The sequence below is a fragment of the Sclerotinia sclerotiorum genome, genomic scaffold (genome assembly GCF_000146945.2).
Source record: "Sclerotinia sclerotiorum 1980 UF-70 scaffold_5 genomic scaffold, whole genome shotgun sequence".
Lineage (NCBI taxonomy): Eukaryota > Fungi > Ascomycota > Leotiomycetes > Helotiales > Sclerotiniaceae > Sclerotinia > Sclerotinia sclerotiorum.
This window is the reverse complement of record NW_001820831.1, coordinates 1276977-1300162: the sequence shown is the minus strand read 5'-3', so window position 1 is coordinate 1300162 and position 23186 is coordinate 1276977. Positions and strand designations below refer to the sequence as shown.

The window sequence follows — 23186 nt, the reverse complement described above, 5'->3', positions numbered from 1 at the left end:
TTAAGATTAGATAGTGGGAAATTTATGATAACACTGCTCAATACTTTGTCACTGATGAGACGTATATTCGCCGAGTCGCTCTGTAAATGGATATATATGGATTACATAGATGGATATGTATGAAAGTGTTGGAACTAATTCAATTTACTCCTCTTGTATGTCTGATGGATAGATAGATTCTATTTCTGTTAGGATCTAGATGGGAAGCGGGGGAAGAAAAGGGTACGTAGCATCTATGGAGTTCAAGAAGGATTTTATTTTTATTTTGCATATTTCATTTTCCTTTTCTTTTCAGCCAGATTGGAAGATCAATGACTGGAAATTAAGAATCTCTGTTATATCTAGGTAATTAGTAGTTAGATTTGCATCGAATATTAGATAGTTAGAGAACACGAATTTTAAGTTCATAGAATTGCAAATAGAGTAGTGTATTAAGAAGTATTATATATCCCGTTCTGAAACTTAAAGTCAAAAGGCTTTTAGTTGAAGGACTCTATAGATGTGTAGGTTTAGAGAAGTTGCAGATGGTTAGCTTTGTTTCTAATAGTTTCCATTTCAATTCGAGGGTTTTGCTGATACTTTCTTGTCATTGTTGAGTTTTGGTGGGCTAGTGAGCGTATGTTATTGATTTGTCGACGTCTCAGAGACTAACTTTATCGGGGAGATTGGTGTTTGGTTAAGAGGAAGATTACTGGGGAATTTTGGGGGTCCAATGGTAGTCCAGCGATAGAGGTCTACTTTGAAAATCTTTCGAGTTGAGGGCTTTTTTCCAGATGGAAGATTGATTTGGGGGTTTTGGTGGCGAGCCGTCCTTGATAGTTGTGAGAGTCAATGTTAAGAGCTGTTAGGACTTACACATGCGTGCAGACATCTGGTGATCTTTAAGGTCTGTGATGTTGATTTTTGTATTAGAAGCTTGATACATGTATATAGCATCAGCGATTATAATACATCCAGCTGTAACCTTATCACCACCTAGCCAAATAAAATACTGCACGTGACACAGACCTGCAAACATGCAGCAAATGAGGAGCATACTTTGTGCACTCAAAGTTATCATAGCGATTAATATTTATATCAAAACTATCAATTGTAGGATGAATTTTTCAGTGTTCAATGCACCCATAAAATCATCCACCGGATCCTGTCAAAATGGCAATATTCATGTGATAATATGTGATAAGGAATGCCGAGATGCTAGTGCGATTCAACTAAATCTTCCGATCTTAAAATATCTTTCAACTTAAGGTTATATTGATGTGATGATTTTCGAATTTCCGACAAACTGGATCACCAAAACCTGCCAGTCTATATCCTGGCTCCTCATTGCAAACAATAATTTTGCGCTCGAAGGTTAGAAGACCGTGAAGGCCGAGAGATTGAATGTGCTTGGATCTTCAAAATTGTTTCAACTGGAAAAATGAAGACTTGGCACACCACGATGCTCTACACAACCCAATGATCAGTGTCAACAAATCTCACCGGCTACATGGTCGGTAAGGATGAGTCGTGGATACTCATTGACCTTGGGAAATTGGCATACCTTTTCTCGGACGTATTTTACTCAAAAATACGAGGTCGAAGTGTGCTATTGCTCCAGTGTCGAGCACATTTCACCACCCAGATCATGAGGACAAGTAGTGATGGAACGAAGGCATTGTCTATCATTGAATGCTCCCCACATTATCGCTGCTCGAGTCCACATGGCGTTGTTGGAGGTGATCTATTATTAGTCTTTTCGGGACTCCTTTTGAGATCATTGATACAGTAAGTATGGAAGGGTTAGATATTACCATTCACAACGCTTTGTAATCCCAGCTCATCTAAACCATCTTTCCATTCATTGTTCTTCGGAATTGGATAAGCATAGATCGAATCACTTCAGTCTTGGACTTCTATCAGGTGTCTTCGACGAATATAAAGTTATTGGACCTAAAGAGGAAGATCGTGTCCATGTGATTTTGAGACTTAGCAAGTTTCATTTGAAACCGTGCCTCCTAGTAAGACCCACGCACAGAACAACCTCCGTCTTATCAAGACTCTCTATTACCCAATTACTATTGTTCTTTTAGTTTGAGTCTCTGTTGAGAAATTCATTTCACGCAATGCCGGTACCTGTCATTGTTAGAGCCTGTGTTACAGTTTACTCCAACACTTGTCTGATTCGGGGCAGTCATTCCAAATAGAGTAGAGACCGTGCCTGATCGCCGTTTAGGAGCCCATTCAGTCGGTGTTTTCTTCAATTGGAAAATACTACTGGAGTGATGGTAGCCTTGCTATACACTCATCTTGCATTTTTGTCCCCTCTTCTTTTTCATCAAATCTAAACATCCTGATATTAACAATTATTGTTGTTGACGACGCCGGCGCCGAACATGAGCTCGCGTTGATAGCTACGAACATAATGTTCACTCATGATTTTCTTTTCTTAACATTATTACCCATAGATTGGGAACTTACATTATAATTATTTTTTTCAAATTTGTGCCGCGATGACTATACCGGATGCCATCCAGACCTTGTCGGCTGCATTCTCATTGTTAGTTCATCAACTCGAATATCTTTAAAATTCTTGCTAACATTCATTATAGTGGTATACTTCTGCAGGCAGCAACCGGCGCATTTCTTATATATTTTAAGGGTCATGGTTCAAACGTTTTCAAGGACGGCCGGAGGCTGGTCCTCTTACTGTTCTTGTTGTTTAGTGTGTTGTGGGCACAAATTGATTTCTTGGAGCTCTTGATGCCGACGACGGGTACCGGAATTTGTCAGGCGGGACTAATATTTACAACGAGTTTCGATCAGTTGGCGAGGGTGGCACTGGAACAGTTCTTGATGTGGTCAATTGGCCATGGAATGAAGATCACCGCTATTCGAGCTATTTTACAAGGTCTATTGGGCATTCGATTGATAGTGGGAGGTATTTTGGCCGGAGTTACTCGTCCTCAATTTGCACCTACATGTATCGCCACTACTTCGATATTACCTGTTGCAATTGTAGTTCTGGTCATGGACCTTATCATTGTTGGGGCTCTACTCGTCCAAGCTGGCTCTTTGGGGATGTTTAGAGACAATCGTGAAGACCGAAAATTGCAGAATAGAGCTTTATTGCTCGTCATTGCAGGTTTTGCCATCTGGACCGTAGTATGTGCTCGCAACATTTCTTTGACTCAAATGCTGATATAGATTTAGACCAGTGTACCAATGGTTCTTGGGATACCTAGCATTGATTTGATCGCTCGAACCGTCGTACCTGCAAATGGCCTTCTTGTGCTCATTGGTATGTGCTATTCATCTACGGCTACCGGGATATACTAATATAGATCGTAGGCATCATTACCGTTTATCCAGTGGCATTGTTGTCTCCGAAGCAAGAGGATTCTGTGACTCCGGGTGCACAATCTCCATTTTCCACCAGCCCGATGGCGATATCTCGAGGAATGTTTCAAAATGGTATAGGAGCTGAAGGATCCCCTATAATTGGTCGTCCTGGCACTAAAAGTCAATTATTTGTAGCCAATCCTTCCTCAACGCCAACCTCAAGAGATGTTCGGGGCTTCACAAAACTCGCCGGCGATGGAAATTCAGGAGAAGCGCGAAATGCTTCGGGTTACCAAGCTCCAAGTGGTGCTTACCCCACAATCTTTGGTGCATCATCATTGGCATCGGGTCAAGAAGCACGCACTCCAGCGACTGAGCGACTCATGAACCCTTCCATGTCAACTTCAGTCTCCTCCAAACGTCCAAAGGTATCTGTCCGAGGTCTTGCCATCTCAAAACCTATAGTCAACGATGAAACGGATCCTGATACACCCTTTTCACGAATTGCAACAATCGATCTCAAGACTGCTATTATGAACGACCGTGAACGAAGAGCAGTGGCCAGCAAGAAGTCGCTGCCCAATACTCCGAGGGCGGACTTTCCACGATCTAGGATGTCACCGGAGGATATTTTAAAGAAAGCAAATGAAGTTGCACAAGAAGAAGCATCAAATCAGGCTAATGAGTGGATGGCTGCATCGGGGTTGTCGACTTCTGCATTACTCTCTCCTGCACGTGATGAGGTGCGACGTCGTTCACCACGAGGAGTTAATAACCTGGAAACATTGGAGGAGAAGCAAACTTTCAGACCTGTCACAGGGTTACCGATGAATCCTAGATCTCAGAAATCAACAATGCCTCGACAGAGAGCGGAGCCTCAACCACAAACAGTTATGTTAGTGAATGATATTATTTACGACAACCCTGCAGTGGTAGAGTCCATTATCAGCAGAACCCCAGGACATCTCAAACAAAAATCCTTAATGGAATTGTCACCCTTAACGCCTTATACTTCGGGGTTTGAACCACGGGAATCAATTATACAGAGAGCAAGGCCTATTCCAAGACACAAAAATACTGGACTATTTGGAAATGAGCCGTTGCCTGTTCCCAGACGAAGTAAATCAAGCTCTGCATTATTGGGCAGAAAGTCCTTGCTCACCACTACCCCAGGCAGTCCATCACTGCTGCCGCCACTTCCAAAGCCACCTCCGGTGTATACTGCTTCCAAGCTGAAGAAGCTTTTACCCAATGACACCAAAAGCATGACCTTCGAAGAGAAGATAGAGTTTCTGTTTCCAGCTCCGCCAGGGGTAAGTCTACTTGATAATCGTCGCTCGTCCGTTCCAGATCTTCCAAGCATGGCTAGCAAATTAGCTACTTCAATCGAGCCAGAGCAGGGTAATTCTGTCTCTAAACGGACAACAACCATTGTGTTACTCACCCCACAAGAATATCCAGCCAAACAAAACTCGACAGGAGCGGATGCAAATCTGGAAAAATATCGTTCAAATACAGAAGAAAGTGTTTCAAAGAATTTGGTAGCAAATCATAATTTTACCACTGAAAATATTCTCGAGATGGTTAGCAAAAGATTATCCAATGACTCTCGTGAAAGAGATGTACAAGTATCGAGTCCTATGGAGGAAGGTTACGTGAGCTATATTAGTCCATCAAATACATCTGACACATACAGAGGTTCATCGTATTCTGCATTCTCACCGCAGAGAAGTCAGAGATTTTTGGAAGATCTTGAGAGGTTGGAGATAATGTCAGAAATAGCAATAGAGGATAATGAAGGCGAAAGCGACGAGGTTACGGTTGTCACAATCAATTCTGCTGAACATCGAAAATCCATGGCAGAATCTGTGGCTGATGACAGCGAGTCCTTCATTTTTGATATTGATGGCTTACCTGTTGAGGCAAAACACTCAACTTCAACATGGCACCGACGTATCGGTGACGAGCTGCCTACTTTCTCTGATCGGCGATTGAAGCATGGCACACGGAAAATATCTCCACCAACGGCTTTATTGTTAGAACCAGCCCGTGGTAGAGCTTCTCCAATTCTCATTCGCAACGTTGAACCATCCCCAGCATTAGACTCGCCAGGAAGGGCTCTCCAAGACATTGAAGACCAACTGAATCGAATTGAACAGCCAAGACGCGCATCATTGAGATCAATTCTTAGTCGTATGCCAGCTACGGAAAATGTTGGAGGCTTTGAAAGTGATGACGGATTGGAAAGACTACGATTACTCGAAACTCTTGAGCGCGAGATGGGTGAGCAGGAGAACGATTGGCAAAAGATGCATCAGAACTTCAGTCGGGATTCTATGTCATCGACTGGAACTCTTGCGACTCCAAGATCCCAGGCCTCCCCCGAGCCATCAAGATCTGCTCTGGATACAAGGGCATCACAAAGATTATCGTTGGGATTACGCCGTAGTTCATCTCGACTCATGCGCCAACAAATGAGAGATGATCTGAACGGGACGTCTGCAGAAGCTGAAATTGTGCCTTATAAAATTCAGGAAAGCTCTAGCCTTGGTGGTTGGCAGCAGCGCCTAGCTGATGCACAAATGTCTTACATGGAGAATGCCCCGACAGTTTCTCATTCTCGCAATAGCAGTATCAATTTCTTGTCGGTTTCCAAAGCACCGAATGCACCAATGGAAAGTCCTACTCCTACGGAGGGCAAGTTGGAGATCGAGTCCGAAAGCGAATATGAAAGCGAAGGAGAAAATAAGGAGGATGAACGCTCAATTCCTTCGCCATATTACCCAGCGTCGTTGTGGCAGCCAGTGGTGCAATCGCCCAAAACAGCTGCCTCATTCCTTTGGAGCTCTGCCAATGACAAGCCCGCTAGTCGATCTCCCGAGCCTCCAGCAAAGAATCTCCGCTCGGCTCTGCGACAAATTGGCGTTGAAATGATCCTCAGCAGTGGTGATTTGTGGTCAAAACCATCTCCGAATGTGCGATCCGGCAGTGTTTTGGTGCAAGGATTGTGGGCATCGGAATCAGTCCGAGCATCCACAGTCAAAGCTCGCCCCGTGACCCAAAGGCCTCCAAGAAGATCTAAGCGTATCACACTTTTAGCAGACATCGGTAAGTATTCATTGCTGTTATATTGCTCTATATAGAAATTTGTAGCTAACAATAAATAGTCGAGAACCCTGAACCTCTCCCTAACAAACGCGATACACTAGGAATATTTCAATTCCCATGGGGAGAGCGATCTGACACAGCCATGCCCCAACAAACCTACAACCCATTCTTCCAAACAGGACCAGCCTTGAACGCGGCCCTCGACTCAAGATCACGTCAATTGGAGCCTGACTCATTAGAATATTCATCTACATCTTTCTTTGAAGATTACGACGAGGAAGACGAGCTTGGCTCTGATATGACTTCAGAAAGTGAAGATGAGTTTGACGAGACCACTCTGTGGGAAATAGCAAGCATGCTTAAGTCCACTGATGTTCCCTCAAAGGACAGCCTCCTGCCACCGATACGGTCTTCGGAAGATATTGTTGATGATTACGATGATTATGAGACTAGCTCGGAGACTGATTTCAGCTCGGAGAACGAAGATTATGAGGAGTTTAATAATAATAATGAATATTATGGAGAATACAATGATGAGGTTAGAAACTCAACCATTATCTTTTCTCATGAAGACGACTTCAACCTAGATGATGAGTTTGTTCCCGGTATGGCAGCGCCAGTCGCCAACTTTGCTGAAGACAACTCCGAAGACTTGTTCATACTTTCAGGTGATTCACCTAGAGTTTTCGTTGAAGACCCGCTGCTTTGGGATAACAGCATATCGGCAGATACGAAGATATCTGAGTATGGCTTACCTCAACCAAGTCCTGATATATGGCAATCATATATCCCATCACCGCAAGGCACAGCTCGAACACAACCTCATCCACCGTCGCCGATGCAAAACTTCATGGGCCATGATCTTTGGACTAGCGGAGACAGTGAAGTTTTGGACGAAGAGTCAATCGCGGATTCTTACTTCGAGCCCGAGTCGCTACCCACAACTGTCAGAACCCTCATGTGGAGTTCCCCAGCGGTTTTCGTCGAAATTCCAGATTATGGCCTCTTTTCTGTAGAGGCTAGGCGCCAGAATTTCCGCTCAACTGCCGAAATACCGGCTGCGATCGATTTCAAAAAAATCCAACGGATGATCTCATCCCCATTACCTGTAATTTCAACTAAGACATTATGGTCACTAGCAGAGCTTGCGCAGCCTACCGGCAAAAACTGGCTATTGATCAGTGCGGCCAAACCGATTCCATCAAGAGCTGCCGATAACCGCAGTTTCCTATGGACCGCAAGTCCAATAGTCGCTGATGCTACCCGCGAGGGTCTATTTCAACCAAGGTCGTCTCGTTTGAATTATCGCAACACCGAGCTAGAACCAGCCGCATTGAGCTTGACCTCCAAAGCACGAAGTACGCCCGGAGCCCTTTCAAAGCTGGTATCAAATAGACTTTGGCGACGATCGTCTTTATTGCATCTAGAGAATCTAGAGCGTGATCACGATTGGATCTCAGAGTCGTCAATTCGACCAAGTAGTCCGTCGATAGCATCAGAGACAAGTTCTGGAAGATCATCTCCTGATATATCGGATGCATCCTCCATTGCTTCCACGAGTACCAAAGCATCATCACTGTTCTCTTTAGCTTCTATTTCAATGCGAAGAACGCTTTCAGCCAAAAAGAAGGAAGAGTTCATACCACCACCGCCACCTCCTATTGACCTAGCCAAGTATCAGTCAAAGCTGCCTGTTCGTCAAGTTTCTCTTAAACCTACTCTAAGATCTCTCCCAAAGGCTGCATCCTCAAAGCCACTCAGGCAATCGAGTGTTTTGTCTTACAGGGATATTTTTGAGGCAAACCTTCCCCTTAGTTCGGAAAAGCCTCAATTACCAAGATTTCGCAGATCTGTGGTGCCAACGAAGCTGATCAGGCCAGCCCACAGAGCTATTAGACATCAATATAGAAATACTACCGCATTCCGTGCCAACTGGGAGGATGCTTTGAATGGAGCTATCATTGCAGGGCTGCCTAGATTCAAAGCAACAGCTGCTGATTGGGACCTTGCTCTTAATGAAGCTGTAGCTCTTGGGTCGCTAAGCATCGAACCTCTTCAAACATCTTTAAACAGCTTGGCACCAGTTGCTGCAGAGGAGGTGCTGGGAGATATCGTAGGCCCAACATACTCCGCTGTGTATAATCCCGCAATAGTCCACCCAGTTTTCTTTACGAAAACCCTTGTCTCAGACGTAGACAGTATTCATCCTGCTGCTATCGGTCATACACAGCTCCTACGTCTCACAGCCAGTGTTAATGATTGGGACCGAGCGCTGGGAAAGACTGCTTCTGCTGAGAAAACACGAATGCAGCGACCTACTGCATTCGCGTTCATGTGGAAAGATGCCCTAAAGGAGGCTATCGCTGCAGGAACTTCTAAGGAGGTGAAGGGAATCAGTGTTATCGAGATTCAACAAAGTAAAGCGATGATGAAAGTCATTGACTATACAAGCTACAATGTTGCATCTCGTCATCCCGTATTCTTCACTACTACTCTCGTCTCAACCGCAACGGATATTCATCCTGCTTGTATCGGACATTGCCTTGTGACAAGTTCTCATCCAACGTCCAAATCTAGTCTCTGGACCCCAAAATTAGCGAGCATGACGTCAATTACAAGTATCGGTCTGTGGAGACTACAAGTTCCTGCTGTACAGACACTTCGGCCGAATTTTGAAGAGTTGGTCTCTAAGTCGAAACGAAGAGTTACGGCACAAAATATCATGAAATTGCCAATTCTAGAATCTCATGAGTTGTGGGAGCCATCTCCAGTCTTACCCGTCTCCAAAAAATGGCTTCATGCTTCAAGCAAGCCCAATGAAAACCGCAATTTCCTATTCCAAAAGCCTGTTATTACTGTTACCAAACCCACTGGTGGTCTCATGTGGGAACCGTCTTCAAGGATAATTAAGTCTACCCCAGATATGTTCGAGAGCATTAAGCATGAATATATTCGAAGAACCGCTGCTGCTCGTTCTTCTCCTCTTCCGTGCATTGAACATACCCAACTCTACAAAGTTTCAAACAAGAGTAAGCCCGAAATAAATTGGTTGAATGCATCCATCGCGACACGCATAGTCAAAGTTCAGGAAGCTCCGATAATGTGGACAGCTGATAGCTCATGTGCTCCGGACTTGTTCTCAAATATAACTCATAAACGTATCAAGAGGGTCCCTGGCACACGCTCATCTATTCTCCCACATTTGGAGTCCTCTGAGCTCTTCAGGCTTAAAGATAAATCGAGCATGGAAATTGATTGGCTACATTTATCTATCCCACCTATCACTACTATCCCAGGTGAATCTATGATGTGGACAGCATCTTCTGTGGTAACCACACGTACGCCAGACTTGTTCGCAAATGTCAAATTCAACCATGCTAGGAGATTCTCTGCCGTCCGTCCTTCTAATTTACCTCGTCTAAGCTCTACGGAGCTTTTCAAGGTGAACACTGAGAAAAAGATCGAATTTAATTGGCTACATGTATCTGTCTCTGAGCTAGTGATCGACGAACCTGTCACCAAACTCATAGCCATTGAGTCACCAGTTGTTGCAGAGCCTACATTCGAGGAGTTAATGGCTGATGTAGAAGCGCTTACTGAAGAGGAAATTGCTGAATTACTAGCAGCTGAGGAGTTCAAAACAGAAGAAGACACGATTGCAAAGCTTGTCACGGATGAGCCCCTAGTCAAGAATCAATCACGAGTTGGAAGTCTGTGGAGCCCATCACCAAAGGTCACAGTAGAAGAAACTAGCGGTACATGGGAAGTATCCTCATTGACTGCAATTGCTCGCCCCGACATCTTCATGAAGAGCGACATATTTTATCCCCATAAGTCGTCAACCTCTCCCCAGACGGTTCTTCCAAGACTCGAGTCATCAGAACTTTTCATGCCGAACTCCCTTTCTGAGGTTGGAACCGACTGGCTTCACAATTCCTGCTTTTCGTCCGCTTCGAGCTTAGCAGAAATAGTGACTCCAAAGGCTCCTGAAAATTCAGTCGACTTCATTCCATCTTCAACAGTCGCAAATTCAAAGACTTGGATACCCAAGTCATCACCTATAGCACAGGTCTCTGTGGAAGGTATGTGGATGGCGCCTATGGCAAGCAATAGTGTTGAGCTCCCTATGTTCTCTGAACCACGGACTCAATCTTTGATCCGAAGGAACATACAAGAAGTTGAGAAGAAAATCGAAAGTACCGAATTATGGACAAATCAGAGAAGCACTTCCGAAAGCCTCAAACACTGGTTGTTAGGCTGAACAGTAATGGGAAAGAATGATCTTGGATATCTATTGTACATTATGTATATTTGAGTTTGTGTACTATAATTTGTGCGCTTGGGATGGTTCTCTTTGTAGAACATGCGAGAGCGATGGTAAAACCGGGTGGTAAAGGTCAGGACGGCGTATAGTGCATACGGTGTAAGGAATAATGATACCCGCCAAGTATGTAGATATTTTACTCACAAGCCATTTCTGGCATTTTTCCTTAACTCTTGGAATATACGTTACCTTTATGCTATTCTGCCTCATTTTCCTGCATAGAACGATCCTCACGTGTATCTTGAAGACGTTACTTGAATCTTCTGCTTATAATGATCATATGTGAGGCTCACGATGCAGGTGGCTTTCTCGGCGCCGTTTCTCAATTGTTGAGGGTGAGGAGGGCGTTATCCACATGAGAAGATTGAGTATCAAACCCCTCATTTGACGCGGAACAAGCTGAGAAAAGCCTCATATTTCAAATCCACGTTGTTGCACTTTGAAATTTTTACATACCTCCAAACAATATAATTTTTTAGGAAAGAAGCCGAATTCTCATTCTACATGGACAGAATGCTTACACTTCATCTCTTTGCTTTTCAATTGGTTTTCTGAATGCGCCGTCCTTTTTTGATAGACCGTCTTAATTTGAGTCATGTGATAAAGTTTATGTAAGCAGGCTTATCTTAGATTGATCACACGCAAACGACGTTGAGTTTGTTGAAATCCAATTTATTGCAGCCCTCAAACATTATTTTATGACAGTGCTAAATACATTTTTTCACAATTAAAGTTACTTCCAAGAATTCCACCCACAAAATTGCCCATTTCACGCCTCAGCATGCTTGTCCTTTGGTGATTGCTGTACCCTCTAAGAATCGCCACAAATCTTTACAGCAATCCGCCAGACTTTTCTCCGTCTTCCACATCAACTCCTCCTCGGCTTTGTTCGCTAGTGCTACGCACTTTCCAACATCTCCTTTCCTTCTGCCAACAATATTGATGGGGATCTTATTCTGGGTAGCCTGCTCCATTGCATTCACCACATCGAGCACAGAGTATCCCTGGCCAGTACCAAGATTATAGACCTTGAAACCCCCGTTTGGTCGATTGCTGAGAGCTGCCAAGTGACCCCTTGCAAGATCAGTGACGTGGATATAATCTCTCACAGCCGTGCCATCGTGAGTGTCGTAATCATCACCATACACGTTCAGTGCAGGCAATGCCCCAGTGAGCACCCGCAAAACAACTGGCATCAAATTCGTGGCGGCAACTCGTGGGTCTTCACCCAACAAGCCTGATTCATCGCATCCGATCGGGTTGAAGTAGCGCAGTGCAGTGATCTCCCAATCGGGATCTGAATTGGCAAGATCACTCAAGATTGCTTCACACATCCATTTGGTACGTCCGTAGGGGTTTGTGAGACCTGAGCATCCTGACCCCACTACATATTCTTCTCGGAGTGGTACCCCACTGTCGGCAACTGTCCCATAAACAGTTGCAGAAGAACTGAATACCATTTTCTTAATTTCGAATTCCTGCAGAAGAGCACAGAAATCGACTAGGCCGCCAACATTGTTTGAATAATATTTCAGGGGCTGCTTTATACTCTCTTCCACAGCCTTGTACGCAGCGAAATGAATCACGCCTGAAATTCTTGATCGCTGACTATTGCAAAGGTCATCAGAACTCGAATCGAATCTCATTACGCTAGAATAGTCATATTCCTTGAGTATCATTGTCATCTTGTTGATGTTTCTAAAGTCCGCGTCGTGAAATTTGAGTGACGGTTTGTGTCCATTTTTGCCTTGAACACTATAATGCTGGTTGACCATCAACTGGAGTCTTTCAAAGACAGTGAAGAATGAGTTACTGAGATTGTCGACCACGGCCACCTACAGACTTGTTAGCTATTTCCCGGGAAATTTGGAGCAGTATCAATTACATTGTACCCGGCCTTGGCTAGTTCCCAGACTGTGTGACTACCAATGAACCCCAGACCACCGACGACCAATATCCATTGATCGTTAATCGCATTTCTTAATGCAAAATTGATATCTTCTTCATCAAAAATTAAGGATCTTTCTGTTAAAGGTGTACCAAGTGGACTACTTTCATTACCAGAAGAGAGTCGTTCGGGAGTGGAAGCTCCCGAATTTGTGGAAGAATTTGTCGAGCCAGGCATTTTTTCGGCAGAATCCCTGTAAAGATAAAGCACTTTATGTTGAATGCGTTGGTTTCAAGGCTTTGACTTCTTCTTATTATACCTTTTCACTGAAAGTCCTTTCAGCTAACTCGTATATAATTATAGTTTTGACACATTTTTCTTCTGGATCGCACTACTACCAAGACTTTGCGTGATTACATTGCGTGCCATATCGGGCCAGGTTCCAACACTGCTGAAGTGCAATTTCAAGCAATTCTTCTGGCCCGATTCAGCCGTTACAATACTTTCGATATAGGGCTTGAGGCTGCCTTCCTTCTTGGGGACATTTTGCGAAATCCTCAGAATCCCTTGAAAGAGAAGTTAGGTTGCAGCAGCCTAGCCGTGTAATTTATCCCATCATTTCTTCTTCTAATAGACAATGTTCTTCAAGAAAGCTAGGAAATCTAAGAAAGCTACTTCAATGATACCTACCAATTTGTCGGTTCTCATCCCTCTTTACATTTATCCCTCCCCAGGGGCTTGGGAACGGTTATTTCAAAGGTACGTCGGGAATTACTGTATCTAAAAATATCGACGAGGAGGCTGACTGAGGAATAGCATCACTACTTACCCGAGTATCAAGTTCATCGTCGTGGTAAATCCCCACAATGGTCCTGGTCAATCACTTGATAGTAACTACAGGAGAGAAATCTGCAAGTTGAACCAGTATCCTAACGTTGTGGTTGTCGGGTATGTCTCTACTGCATATGCAACCAGGCCATGTTCCAGCGTTCTAGAAGATGTCATGGTCTACGCGGGTTGGAGGCTTGAAGATGATGGGCTCGGCGTCCGAGGCATATTCTTCGATGAAACCCCGAACGAATGGACCACGTCAAATGCTTCATTTTTGGGAAATATCAACTCCGCGGTAAAAGGTTGTTCTGGTTTGGGTGTAGACCCTCTTGTACGTGTATATCCTGCAATATTTGCTACAAATTCTGACAATAATTTACCAACAGGTCATTCACAACCCAGGAACAATTCCACATTCAAGATTAATGTCTGGCACCTGTTTACCAGATATCAATGTAGTTTTCGAAGCAACTCATCAGACGTATCATGAAAGTGGTTTCGAGAAATCTCTCACGGATCTCGACGTGGATCGAGGACGGTTGGCATGCCTAATGCACTCTGTACCACATTCCTCGATGACTACATATTCTGACGTCGCGTCTGAGATTGAAAAGCTGAAGCAGTTTGTAGGGGTATTATTTATTACTAGTCAGGCTACAGATCTCTATACTAGTTTGGGGGATCATTGGGAACAATTCATCCAAGCAATTAGCCTTTAAGGAGGATCTGGAAGGGGCATCTCATCTCATCTAAATTTTCATTCTTGCAGACTGGGTATCAGGGTTTACACTTCGGGCTGCATTATGATGTCGGATTTTGCGGAGCATTTAGAGCGTTGGAACTGGTTATACATGTTTATGTCTTGCCAAGATAATTGAGAAAGTTTCGGGCCAGCGACGATCCTTCGTTTTATGTGGTGATTTGGAGGTTAAATTTCCCGAGAATATTTGCCGCTCAGTATGCAATGAGACAGCTACCCCTGCGCCTTCAACATGGTTGAAATCATCCCAATGGATAAGCACAGCTTGTTTGGCAAGAGCCAAGTAATATGGCAGAATGTCTTGACAAAATGCGCTTCGGCCCTTCTATCCCAATACAGCTAAATCAACTAGTCGTGGCATCATCGATGGCGATAAAAATAAGCGACGCTAAAATTATAAGATTCAATAATTTTACCGTTTTATTTCGCCATCTTGGAAGTTGAACCGGGCCAGGAACCCAGGAGCTGAGCTGTTGTGGTCGCATCTAGCCTGCAGCAATTCTGCAAATCATAATATCCTGTCTTGATACCCCGCAATCAGAAAGTATCTTTCGTGGCAGCTTGACAGGGTTAGGTTACGTTTTAGGTTTCAACCAGATTACGGTTACATCGCTTAGCAAAAATTGCTAGGTGTGCATCTGGTACTACCAATATACACCTATTTAGTAAGCAGAGACACCGGGGAAAATATTTCAAGGGCCGGTTAGTGCAGCTTCCACTTCGAGACATAGGGCTCATGCACATCATCATACCGACGCCTGCGCTCAATGATATCGAGCGAGAAGTTGTGTTCAAAAAGGAAGCTTCTATTTTGTATATTAAAATTTTAATGGCAGGTGAACCAACGGAAAATTTACATCCCGCGTAACTTTTGATAGTGTTTTCAATTTCATTCTTGAAAGTATGCCAAAAATAGTTTCTTGCTGCAGAAACCCTACTGGTGGTATGTAGGTTGAGTTTCTATGTGTCAAGAGTTGATGATTCGCGCAAGGATCCCCACACAGGTCCCATATTTTTCCCAAACATTGGGATAACGTAGGTTCGAGATTGATATGAAGGTTCGTATATCGTCGACATCTCCGCGTACCCATTTTTACAGGAAATTTTTATCACTCGTGGTGAAATTTTCACCCGGCCCATCCGATGCTAACACATGTTTCATGAACACAACTTTAAATATTTTATTAATATATTTGAGTTGCGGGAAAACAAGCATGTGCGGAGATTAATTGGTACACGATATCGTTCAGCCACATCGTATCCCCTTTAGGCTAAAGTGGTGGAATACACTCTGGACATACGACGCCAAGACCCTTTCAGCAGCTTTCTACCCAATCATCCAACTCCATCTTCTTAAGAATGGTGAAAAATCCATCCGCATGTATGTTTGAGCCATCGCACACATCCGTCTTTTCCACTTGACTAACCTTCGGCGCATCTTTGGGGTATTCAATATTGAATACGGGCTTACCACTGTCAAGGAAGGTTTGCCAAGTGTCACACTCTTGGTACTGCACGCACTGCTCGTTGACAGCGAACTGCACGTCGTCTAGCACGCGGTCGATGATCTCGCCAGCATTTTTCAGGCCGATCCCTAAACCCCGTCCGTGGGCTTCAGCCGCTAACCACTGCATGTATTCAACCGAATCATCTTTTGTTAGCCCGAGCCCGTTGTTATTGGAATAGCCATCGACGTTGTCGGGATCTACCGCATCGCAGGACTGATTGACCGCCAGGTCCAAACGGGATAGCATAATAGATCGGACATTTAATGAGGAGATATTCGCCCAGTATTCGTTTTTCCAGTCAGGGAGCTGCTTGCCATAATCCGAACGAATGAAGCGGTTTGCATCGGGACGGAATGTTTCGATGGTGCCGGCTGAGAAATAGCAGATTACTTTGTGTGATTTCGAATGTAAGGTACTGATTATTGGGGGCGTGGTATTGGCCGAAAGGAAGAGGTCGATGTCATAGATGGTTGTATTCGGATAGATATTGGTGGGATCCAGGGCCGATATCAGCTCAATGTTCCATGTATTGGAAGCGTTGAGATTTGGGGTCCAAAATGAGGTGTTGGTAGGAGGGATCGGTAATATAGGTGGGGTAGGACTGGAAGTTGGAGGGGAGGAATGGTGATGGCGTAGACCGAATGTGAGGCCTAGTGCCAAGGCGATTGCCAGCAGAAAGAGGAAAATTAAACCAAGAATAATATTGCATTTTCTCGTGAAAATCTTGTGCGGATTTGCAGGCTTCTGCCCTTTGGAAGCCATGGATGAATCTGTAATGAGCTTCTCGCTCGTGAGAGGCGACTTGAATATCCCTCCGGACGACATGTTGTTTATGCCTGATATCCGATACGATTTTACCAAAAAGGCAAACCGTCAAGGCAAACTACACAACCCCTGATGATGCGGTGGCAGGTCGGAGAAAAAAAAAAGATCAGGCTGAGACCCTGGAAATGAGGAGGATCAAACAAGAGAGGATTATCTTGGCGGGGCGAGAAAAGTTTTTACGCGAACACTGCGATAGCGACGTTTTCGTTGCATGGCCTCCATGTTCTGAGCTTGACGTTAAGGTGATCCTATATAGTAAAACCCACCGAGTGAATATTTGAGTAACGCCAAAAACGCCCCGTCTCATCCAATACGCACAGCCTCACTCATGCCGCTGAACAAGATAAAAACGAGCCTCCCTAGGTTCAATACGGAATGAAGTCGTAGCCAGGCTTACAAGATACCCCCCTCAATTGAATCGGAAGGAAACCAATTTCCAAGCTGAAAACGCTCCAGCTCCATTCGCCGAGCACTTCCGAATTTATTACTTCTGGTGTAATGATTTTCTGCTTAGGCCCATTCCTGTTTGTCTGTCTGTCCCGAAATCCAGTCACCAGAACCGAGAAATGTACGGCGTGTCATGTATCTCGAGTGTCTCAATACATTCATTATGGCATATGTGGTGCTTGGCGCAGACACGCTGAGAATAATGAATGGTGTTGTTATTGATATACGTACAGAGTCATCGTCAAAATACCAAGTCAAGCAAGGGAAACGCTTGGCTTTTACCTCCCAGAAACGGGAGAATCCACCCGGTGAAGTGATACGATTACAGAGCATGGATTTGATTTTCAGCACGTTTCCCTGCACTTGTAGGTAGCGTTTCATTAGGTAGGTAGGCAGGTAGGGTAGATGTTGGATATGTAGCATGTAGCTTATATTATGTGCAAGTAATAATACCCGAAGCGTTGGCGCCTATTACTACATTACGATGATGCGATGCTTGGGTACATACATTACTGTACATTGTACATCGTATTTTTTTTGTTTTTTTGTTTTTTCATGTATCAAGATTCAAGTGCTGTCATACCTACGTATATGTAGGGTAACTAGGTAGGTAATGAATACGACATTTGCGTGGCTATGCAATAATTTCCACGCACGGGAGATAGATGGGAAGAGAAAAGCGTCAGTCTGTCAGATAAATCATAGCGTGCGTGCATTTATCTGTCTAGGCCAGCGAAGCCAACAAGACCCGTAAGGGCTAGAATGTTAGAATCTCACACACGAGACGGTATGTACTATGTATGCGGCACTGTAGCGCCCAGAAAAGACACCGAGGTTTGCGCGTATCTATGCATACCTAGGTAGCTGCTCCATACATATTCGTATAAGATAACTTAAAAAATATTCACCGAGGTGTCAAGCAAGCAAGCGGTGTAGTTACTAGTTACACTTTTCTATACCTAGGTATTATTGTTTACCTTTTTTCTACCTCCGTATGCTCCTCGTGAGTCGTGAGTCGTGAGTCGTGTGTATTATGTAAACAATAAAACAATAAACAAGAAACACTAGCAGCGCACAGATATTTTCCTCCCCCATGCAAATTTAAGGTACATACAGGGAATATTTTGCGCAAATTAAAAAAAAATTGGTAGCGGCGGCTCATGTTTATACGTAAAGTGGTATCCACGTAATACGGGGGCGGGGCGGGGCACGGGATCAGGATAAGGCGCTTTATTAGTAAGCTAGGCGAGTTTTTTTTTTTTTTTTTTTTTTTTTGCGGGGGATTCATTCGGGTGTTGGTTGTGATTATGGTATGGCAATGGCATGCATGTATGATTTAGAATTTTATATGTAATGTAACCCGAACGTTCCGGGGTTTTGAGATTCATTTCTTGGTAGCGAATTAAAAATATTTAAGAGAGGGAGGTAATTTGGAAATTTGAGAAATTTAACAAATTGGGAAATGAAAAAGTTATGTATGCTTTTTGGCGCATTGTTGGAGCAGAACAAAAGAATTGTTGTACGGTCACGTTCACGCGGTGGATGGTTGAAAAAAAAAAAGAGCAGATTAGACGCCAAGAAATTATTGTGATTGATATATGTATGACAATTGCATTTTGAAGCTTTGCCATCAATTTTTACCCTGAGATAAAAAAGCCCCATTATCTGAACAGTGATAATCCCAATTCAAGTATGTAAAAAAGAACAAAACTTTTGATTCAAAGTTCGGGATAGCATAGAGCGTATCCATTGACAAGAAGAGAATTTTATTGACACAAGGTAAAAGTACTGATAGTGAGTGCTCTTTTTTGCAGCTCCACTTCTCAGACCAAAATTATTCTTGCTTTTCTGTTAGTGAGATTGGAGCTACACTATTGGAAGTGGAGTGCTTAGAGTAAAGCTGACGGGTGAGCCTGACAAAGTGACCCACAAAGTTGTAGGGTCACTGCCAATCTGCTCGACAGTGGCTCCTTGCGTGTCGGTGACCGGGCCAGGAAGCGTGACAGGAATTGGCGTTGAACAGGTGTCACCGTTTGCGAAGAGCGTGAAGCCAGTGATTGATGAGGAAGTGATGTCGAGTTGATATGACAAGCTGGCCCCACAAGCGTCTCGGGTCATGCGGTTGAGAAACACGGCAGCAAGCTAATTCTTGGTCAGGACAGATAGATTAAACAGCAGCTTTGAGACTTACATCATCATGTTTATAGGAGATAAGAGGCCAGTCAACCCTACATCATGTCAGTGCTGAAAGTATTACAGCAGGAGTAAAACTCACAATCGAACAAATTCTTGCGTCACAGTCTCAACCCAAGCCATGAACAGCGAGAGTTTTGCCGTCACTCCATTTATAGTGTATGTTGCTCCTCCATTGTAGCGCACTAGAACACCAATGCGTTAGTAAGTGTCGATTTTGGAGATTTTCTATGGGCACCACATCGAGCCAAACGGGGAAAGAGAAAGGATGAACGAAGAAGGATTTAGGGCTAAGGCTTACAATTGGCTTGATGGAACCTGCTTCAAATTAGCTAATGTGGATGGAAGAATGGGGTCTGGGGCACTCACATGAAGGCATCGTGGTGAAGACCCAGCAAATGCCTGACGTTTGTCTGTTTCTCGATCTCAAGGAGAGTGTTAATATCACCCGATCCGGCACTGGTGTTGATCCATTCCAAGACAGTACAAGCAGGCGTGTCACACTAATTGCTGTCAGATATTTACATTCTCGAAATGACCAAATCGAACTTACGTTGTAGTAAATATTAGTCGCCCATCTAGGAGTTATCTGAATGCCGGCAAAACCGTTAGCTGCAACAGTAGTGAACAAAGGCCAATGTTCATTGTTCTGTGTCCATGTTAGCAAAATTCAAATAGATCTTGGGTGAAGCAAGGTGCGTGGAACATTTGAAAAGGCCGCTCCTCGAAACTTTTTGGACAAAGTAACTTACAGGGTTTAGAAGTGCCGGTCGAGTGTTATCTCCAACTACATGTGTGATACCATTGTCACTCCAAGCCCTAAGCGCATCTCCGTTATGAAGTCCTGTGATGGCGGGCGGGATAAGTCCTGTCGAAGCAAACTTTTCGGCATTAGCAATTCCAGTCGCAGCGAGCCAGGCCTGGTTCCAAGTGATTTCTTTATATACATCGGAATATGTCGCATTATTTTGATCCTCATGAGTGAACGTGTGGGATACGTGTGCATAAGCATTAAGATTAGAGGGAGTAGTCCACCATTGGAGCAAAGGGTCCTTGTCCATGCACGTTGAGCTGTAATTGGGATAGAGACCCGCTGTGGAAGGCCAGATATTGGTTCCCGTTCCAAGAGGCTTGACCCATTCCAGCGGTGTATCTATCTGTTCACCATACTCAATAGGTCCAGGACTACAGGTCTAGGTTGCATAAGTTAATTTTGCGGAACTTAAAAGAGAAGTCACAAAACCGAAAAGAGCACTTACTTTTCCACCGTTGTTGAGTTCATCAGATTTTTCGATGTTTCCGTTGCCATTGTGACCAACTTCAATAAACCAGTTGCTTCCAGCATTTAACTTGGAATTGATCGTGCGCATAAAAGTAATATGTTGTGCCAAATCATCCGTGCCAATACGGTAGGTCGTTCCAGTGGGCGAATAAATGTCTGACTCCAAAAACATATCATCAATCTGTGTAGGTAATAGTGCTCTTCTGTATCCAGTATAAAGGCCTCTTGTACCCCAGTCGATCCAAGCGTGTTGCAACCATACAGAGGTTACAGCCCAATCAGTGGAGAATGGAACGTAAAAGACCATTTGTTCTCTGCCATCAATGTTATTAATGACGCCTGCTGTGCTCGCAGTAGTAAATTGGCCATCGGAGGAAGCACCAAGTTGTAAAAACTCTTTTGCCAACGTGGAGTTTATAATTTGAGTAGGATAGTGATAAATTCCCTTGGTACTCATGGTAGCACCTGTTCTGAGTCCCGCCTTAGGGAATGCCGAGTTATCGGAAATGTGAACAAGCTGCTCAACACCATCACCGCAACAAGCTCCTAAAGCCTGTGTACCAAAGGCAGCGGACGGATAAGAGTCAAGCCTTACCATCCGAACTCGGAAGGAGACTTGGTAATTGTAGAGTGCTTGCCATTGATCGGCTGTTAATGCACTTTGGTATCCCAAGCCGGTGTAGGAGTAGCTCACTTCTGACATCACAACGATGAGGCCATAATTGCCTTGCGTTTCTGAACTGTTCAAGGCCGGTAGTGCTACACCAGCTGCAGGAACAATCAAGGTTTCATATGGAATTCCTCGATCATTAAGTCCACTCCAAGCAGAGTATGCGGAGACTGTATCCCGTGCAATGATAAGAACTTTACTGCTGACAGTATCAACTGCATCGACAGCTACAAGCTCTGCCTTAGGGGCTGTGGCAGCTGTGGTATTGGCAAGGACAGCTACCTTTCCAATGGATAGTGTAGCGAGAGGTGCTGCAGGCACTGTCGATGTCATAATAGCCTGACCATTGGTGATTGCAACTGATTCTGATTGTGGCCCATTAGCCGCGGCAGCGGAGTCTCGGCGATGAACCCGATGGCCAAGAGCTGCATCTAAGAACAAGCTCAAGGGAAGAATATGGGTAACAAGGTGGTACAATAACAACATTCTGAATGTTCAAGAAAGCGACAAATATTATGAAGTTCAGAACTCAAAGTTCGCTATAACGAGTGTTATCTGGTTTCAGAACGAGGGAAGAATGAGAAGTTGTATGGCGATAGATATCGTGAAATGAGGGGGTACTTGCCCCGCCTTAAGAAGTAAAATAAAATGAAGCAGTGAAATCCAAGCACGCAAAAGTCTCATGTCACTTTTGAGTAAGTACCGCATGGAAACTATTGAAGCCGCGCACAAGTTCTGACGGCCAAGGACAACGTTACCTGCAACACAAAACCATAGCTTCTATGGTCTTTTCCACCAAGACTTCGTACACGAGCTTTAGAGGCTGACACGGGATCAAAAGCAGCCGTCTATGGTTCGATATACTCCTCATGAGGCGAATAACATGCAACGGAAATGAGATAGGAAGGAAGATACATGAAAAAAAAAACAAGGATGTCTACTAGAACACGAAATAGCCGACATGACAGCAGAGAAGGGCTGAATTCATCTAATGCACATAGATGTAATGGGGAGCTGAATGATGCGTAGTATGAAGAATGATGGTCGAATATGAACGAAATGTAACTGCAGCACATATTGCCCTAGGGAACGATTTGGGAGCCTATTCCATTCAACAGCAATCCATGTGTAAAATACCAAGAGTGGTCGACTGTAAGGCTTATGGAAGGATCACTGGGAGCAGCAGTAAGCATGCTAACTTAACGAACACTTGGTGCAGTATATACGCGAAGGATATTATATCAAAGTCGAGATGAGAGTGGTCCAAGTGATTCCTTGGGAAGGAACAAGCTCTCGGAAAAGCCTCGGAGAGCCAGGCCTAATGAGGCTAAATTATAACCCTTTACGGACTAAATTCAGATAAAAATGGAAATATGGAGAATGCAGAAAATACAGAAAATAAATACGGAGCATAGCATGGATAAACTTGGAAGCTTTTTTTTTTCACAGACATCCCAAGGGTACACTGTAGAAGTGTGGGGAACTAGTACTATTTGGGACACCATTACGAAAAGGATTTTCCGTCCCGAAGCAAGCCGGTTAAATATCCCGGTTGTTGAACAAACCTGGATCCATCCATCGTCGCGAGTAATTTTCAATTTGTAACACATCTAACCAATACTACACAGCAGCTCCACCTGAAACAAAAAGATCATACGCTTTATTTCCTCTTTACCATTCAATAAAGCCATTTCATATTTCCCAAATTTCATGTCAACTCTCTGTAGCACAACATCTGTGATCGCCACATGCCCAGCGCATCCTTCATAACGAACATGCATGTGGCAACATACGAAGCTGAGCCTTGGGTCACCATGCTAAATATATGCTGAATCTAACAATTTGTTCTTGTCAAAGTTTGAACCCTCGGGTATTGGAATGTTCTATTGTCCTTCTGCGGCATACAATGTGTGGCATACGATGTGTACTTCTCCGTGCATATGGCATCATTGATCATCCAACGATCTACAGCTATCAAGCGCTCCCCAAAGAGTTCATATTTTGATTTCTTATGAATTTTGGATCCTGC

At 44.0% G+C, this 23186-nt stretch overlaps 6 protein-coding genes across 6 annotated transcripts; 3 read left to right on the top strand and 3 right to left on the bottom strand.

Annotated features, from left to right (window-relative positions):
- Positions 1-2492: 2492 nt before the first annotated feature.
- Positions 2493-10690, top strand: SS1G_04478 (hypothetical protein; the record flags this gene model as incomplete). The annotated part of the gene is made up of 5 exons (XM_001594620.1): positions 2493-2539; positions 2592-3144; positions 3193-3280; positions 3331-6429; positions 6489-10690. The coding sequence occupies 5 exons, from the start codon at positions 2493-2495 to the stop codon at positions 10688-10690; spliced, it is 7989 nt and encodes a 2662-aa protein (XP_001594670.1).
- Positions 10691-11529: 839 nt separating this feature from the next.
- Positions 11530-12878, bottom strand: SS1G_04477 (hypothetical protein; the record flags this gene model as incomplete). The annotated part of the gene is made up of 2 exons (XM_001594619.1): positions 11530-12588; positions 12639-12878. 2 exons carry the CDS (start codon positions 12876-12878, stop codon positions 11530-11532), a joined length of 1299 nt encoding a protein of 432 aa, XP_001594669.1.
- Positions 12879-13278: 400 nt separating this feature from the next.
- On the top strand, positions 13279-14191 carry SS1G_04476 (hypothetical protein; the record flags this gene model as incomplete). Its single annotated transcript, XM_001594618.1, has 3 exons — positions 13279-13400; positions 13458-13803; positions 13859-14191. 3 exons carry the CDS (start codon positions 13279-13281, stop codon positions 14189-14191), a joined length of 801 nt encoding a protein of 266 aa, XP_001594668.1.
- Positions 14192-15548: 1357 nt separating this feature from the next.
- SS1G_04475 (hypothetical protein) lies at positions 15549-16565 on the bottom strand (the record flags this gene model as incomplete). Its single annotated transcript, XM_001594617.1, has 1 exon — positions 15549-16565. The coding sequence occupies one exon, from the start codon at positions 16563-16565 to the stop codon at positions 15549-15551; it is 1017 nt and encodes a 338-aa protein (XP_001594667.1).
- Positions 16566-17175: 610 nt separating this feature from the next.
- SS1G_04474 (predicted protein) lies at positions 17176-17500 on the top strand (the record flags this gene model as incomplete). The annotated part of the gene is made up of 2 exons (XM_001594616.1): positions 17176-17377; positions 17457-17500. 2 exons carry the CDS (start codon positions 17176-17178, stop codon positions 17498-17500), a joined length of 246 nt encoding a protein of 81 aa, XP_001594666.1.
- A 1378-nt stretch (positions 17501-18878) lies between these two features.
- SS1G_04473 (hypothetical protein) lies at positions 18879-21643 on the bottom strand (the record flags this gene model as incomplete). The annotated part of the gene is made up of 8 exons (XM_001594615.1): positions 18879-19154; positions 19204-19240; positions 19288-19390; positions 19507-19526; positions 19575-19708; positions 19759-19854; positions 19958-20398; positions 20465-21643. The coding sequence occupies 8 exons, from the start codon at positions 21641-21643 to the stop codon at positions 18879-18881; spliced, it is 2286 nt and encodes a 761-aa protein (XP_001594665.1).
- Between the last annotated feature and the right edge of the window lie 1543 nt (positions 21644-23186).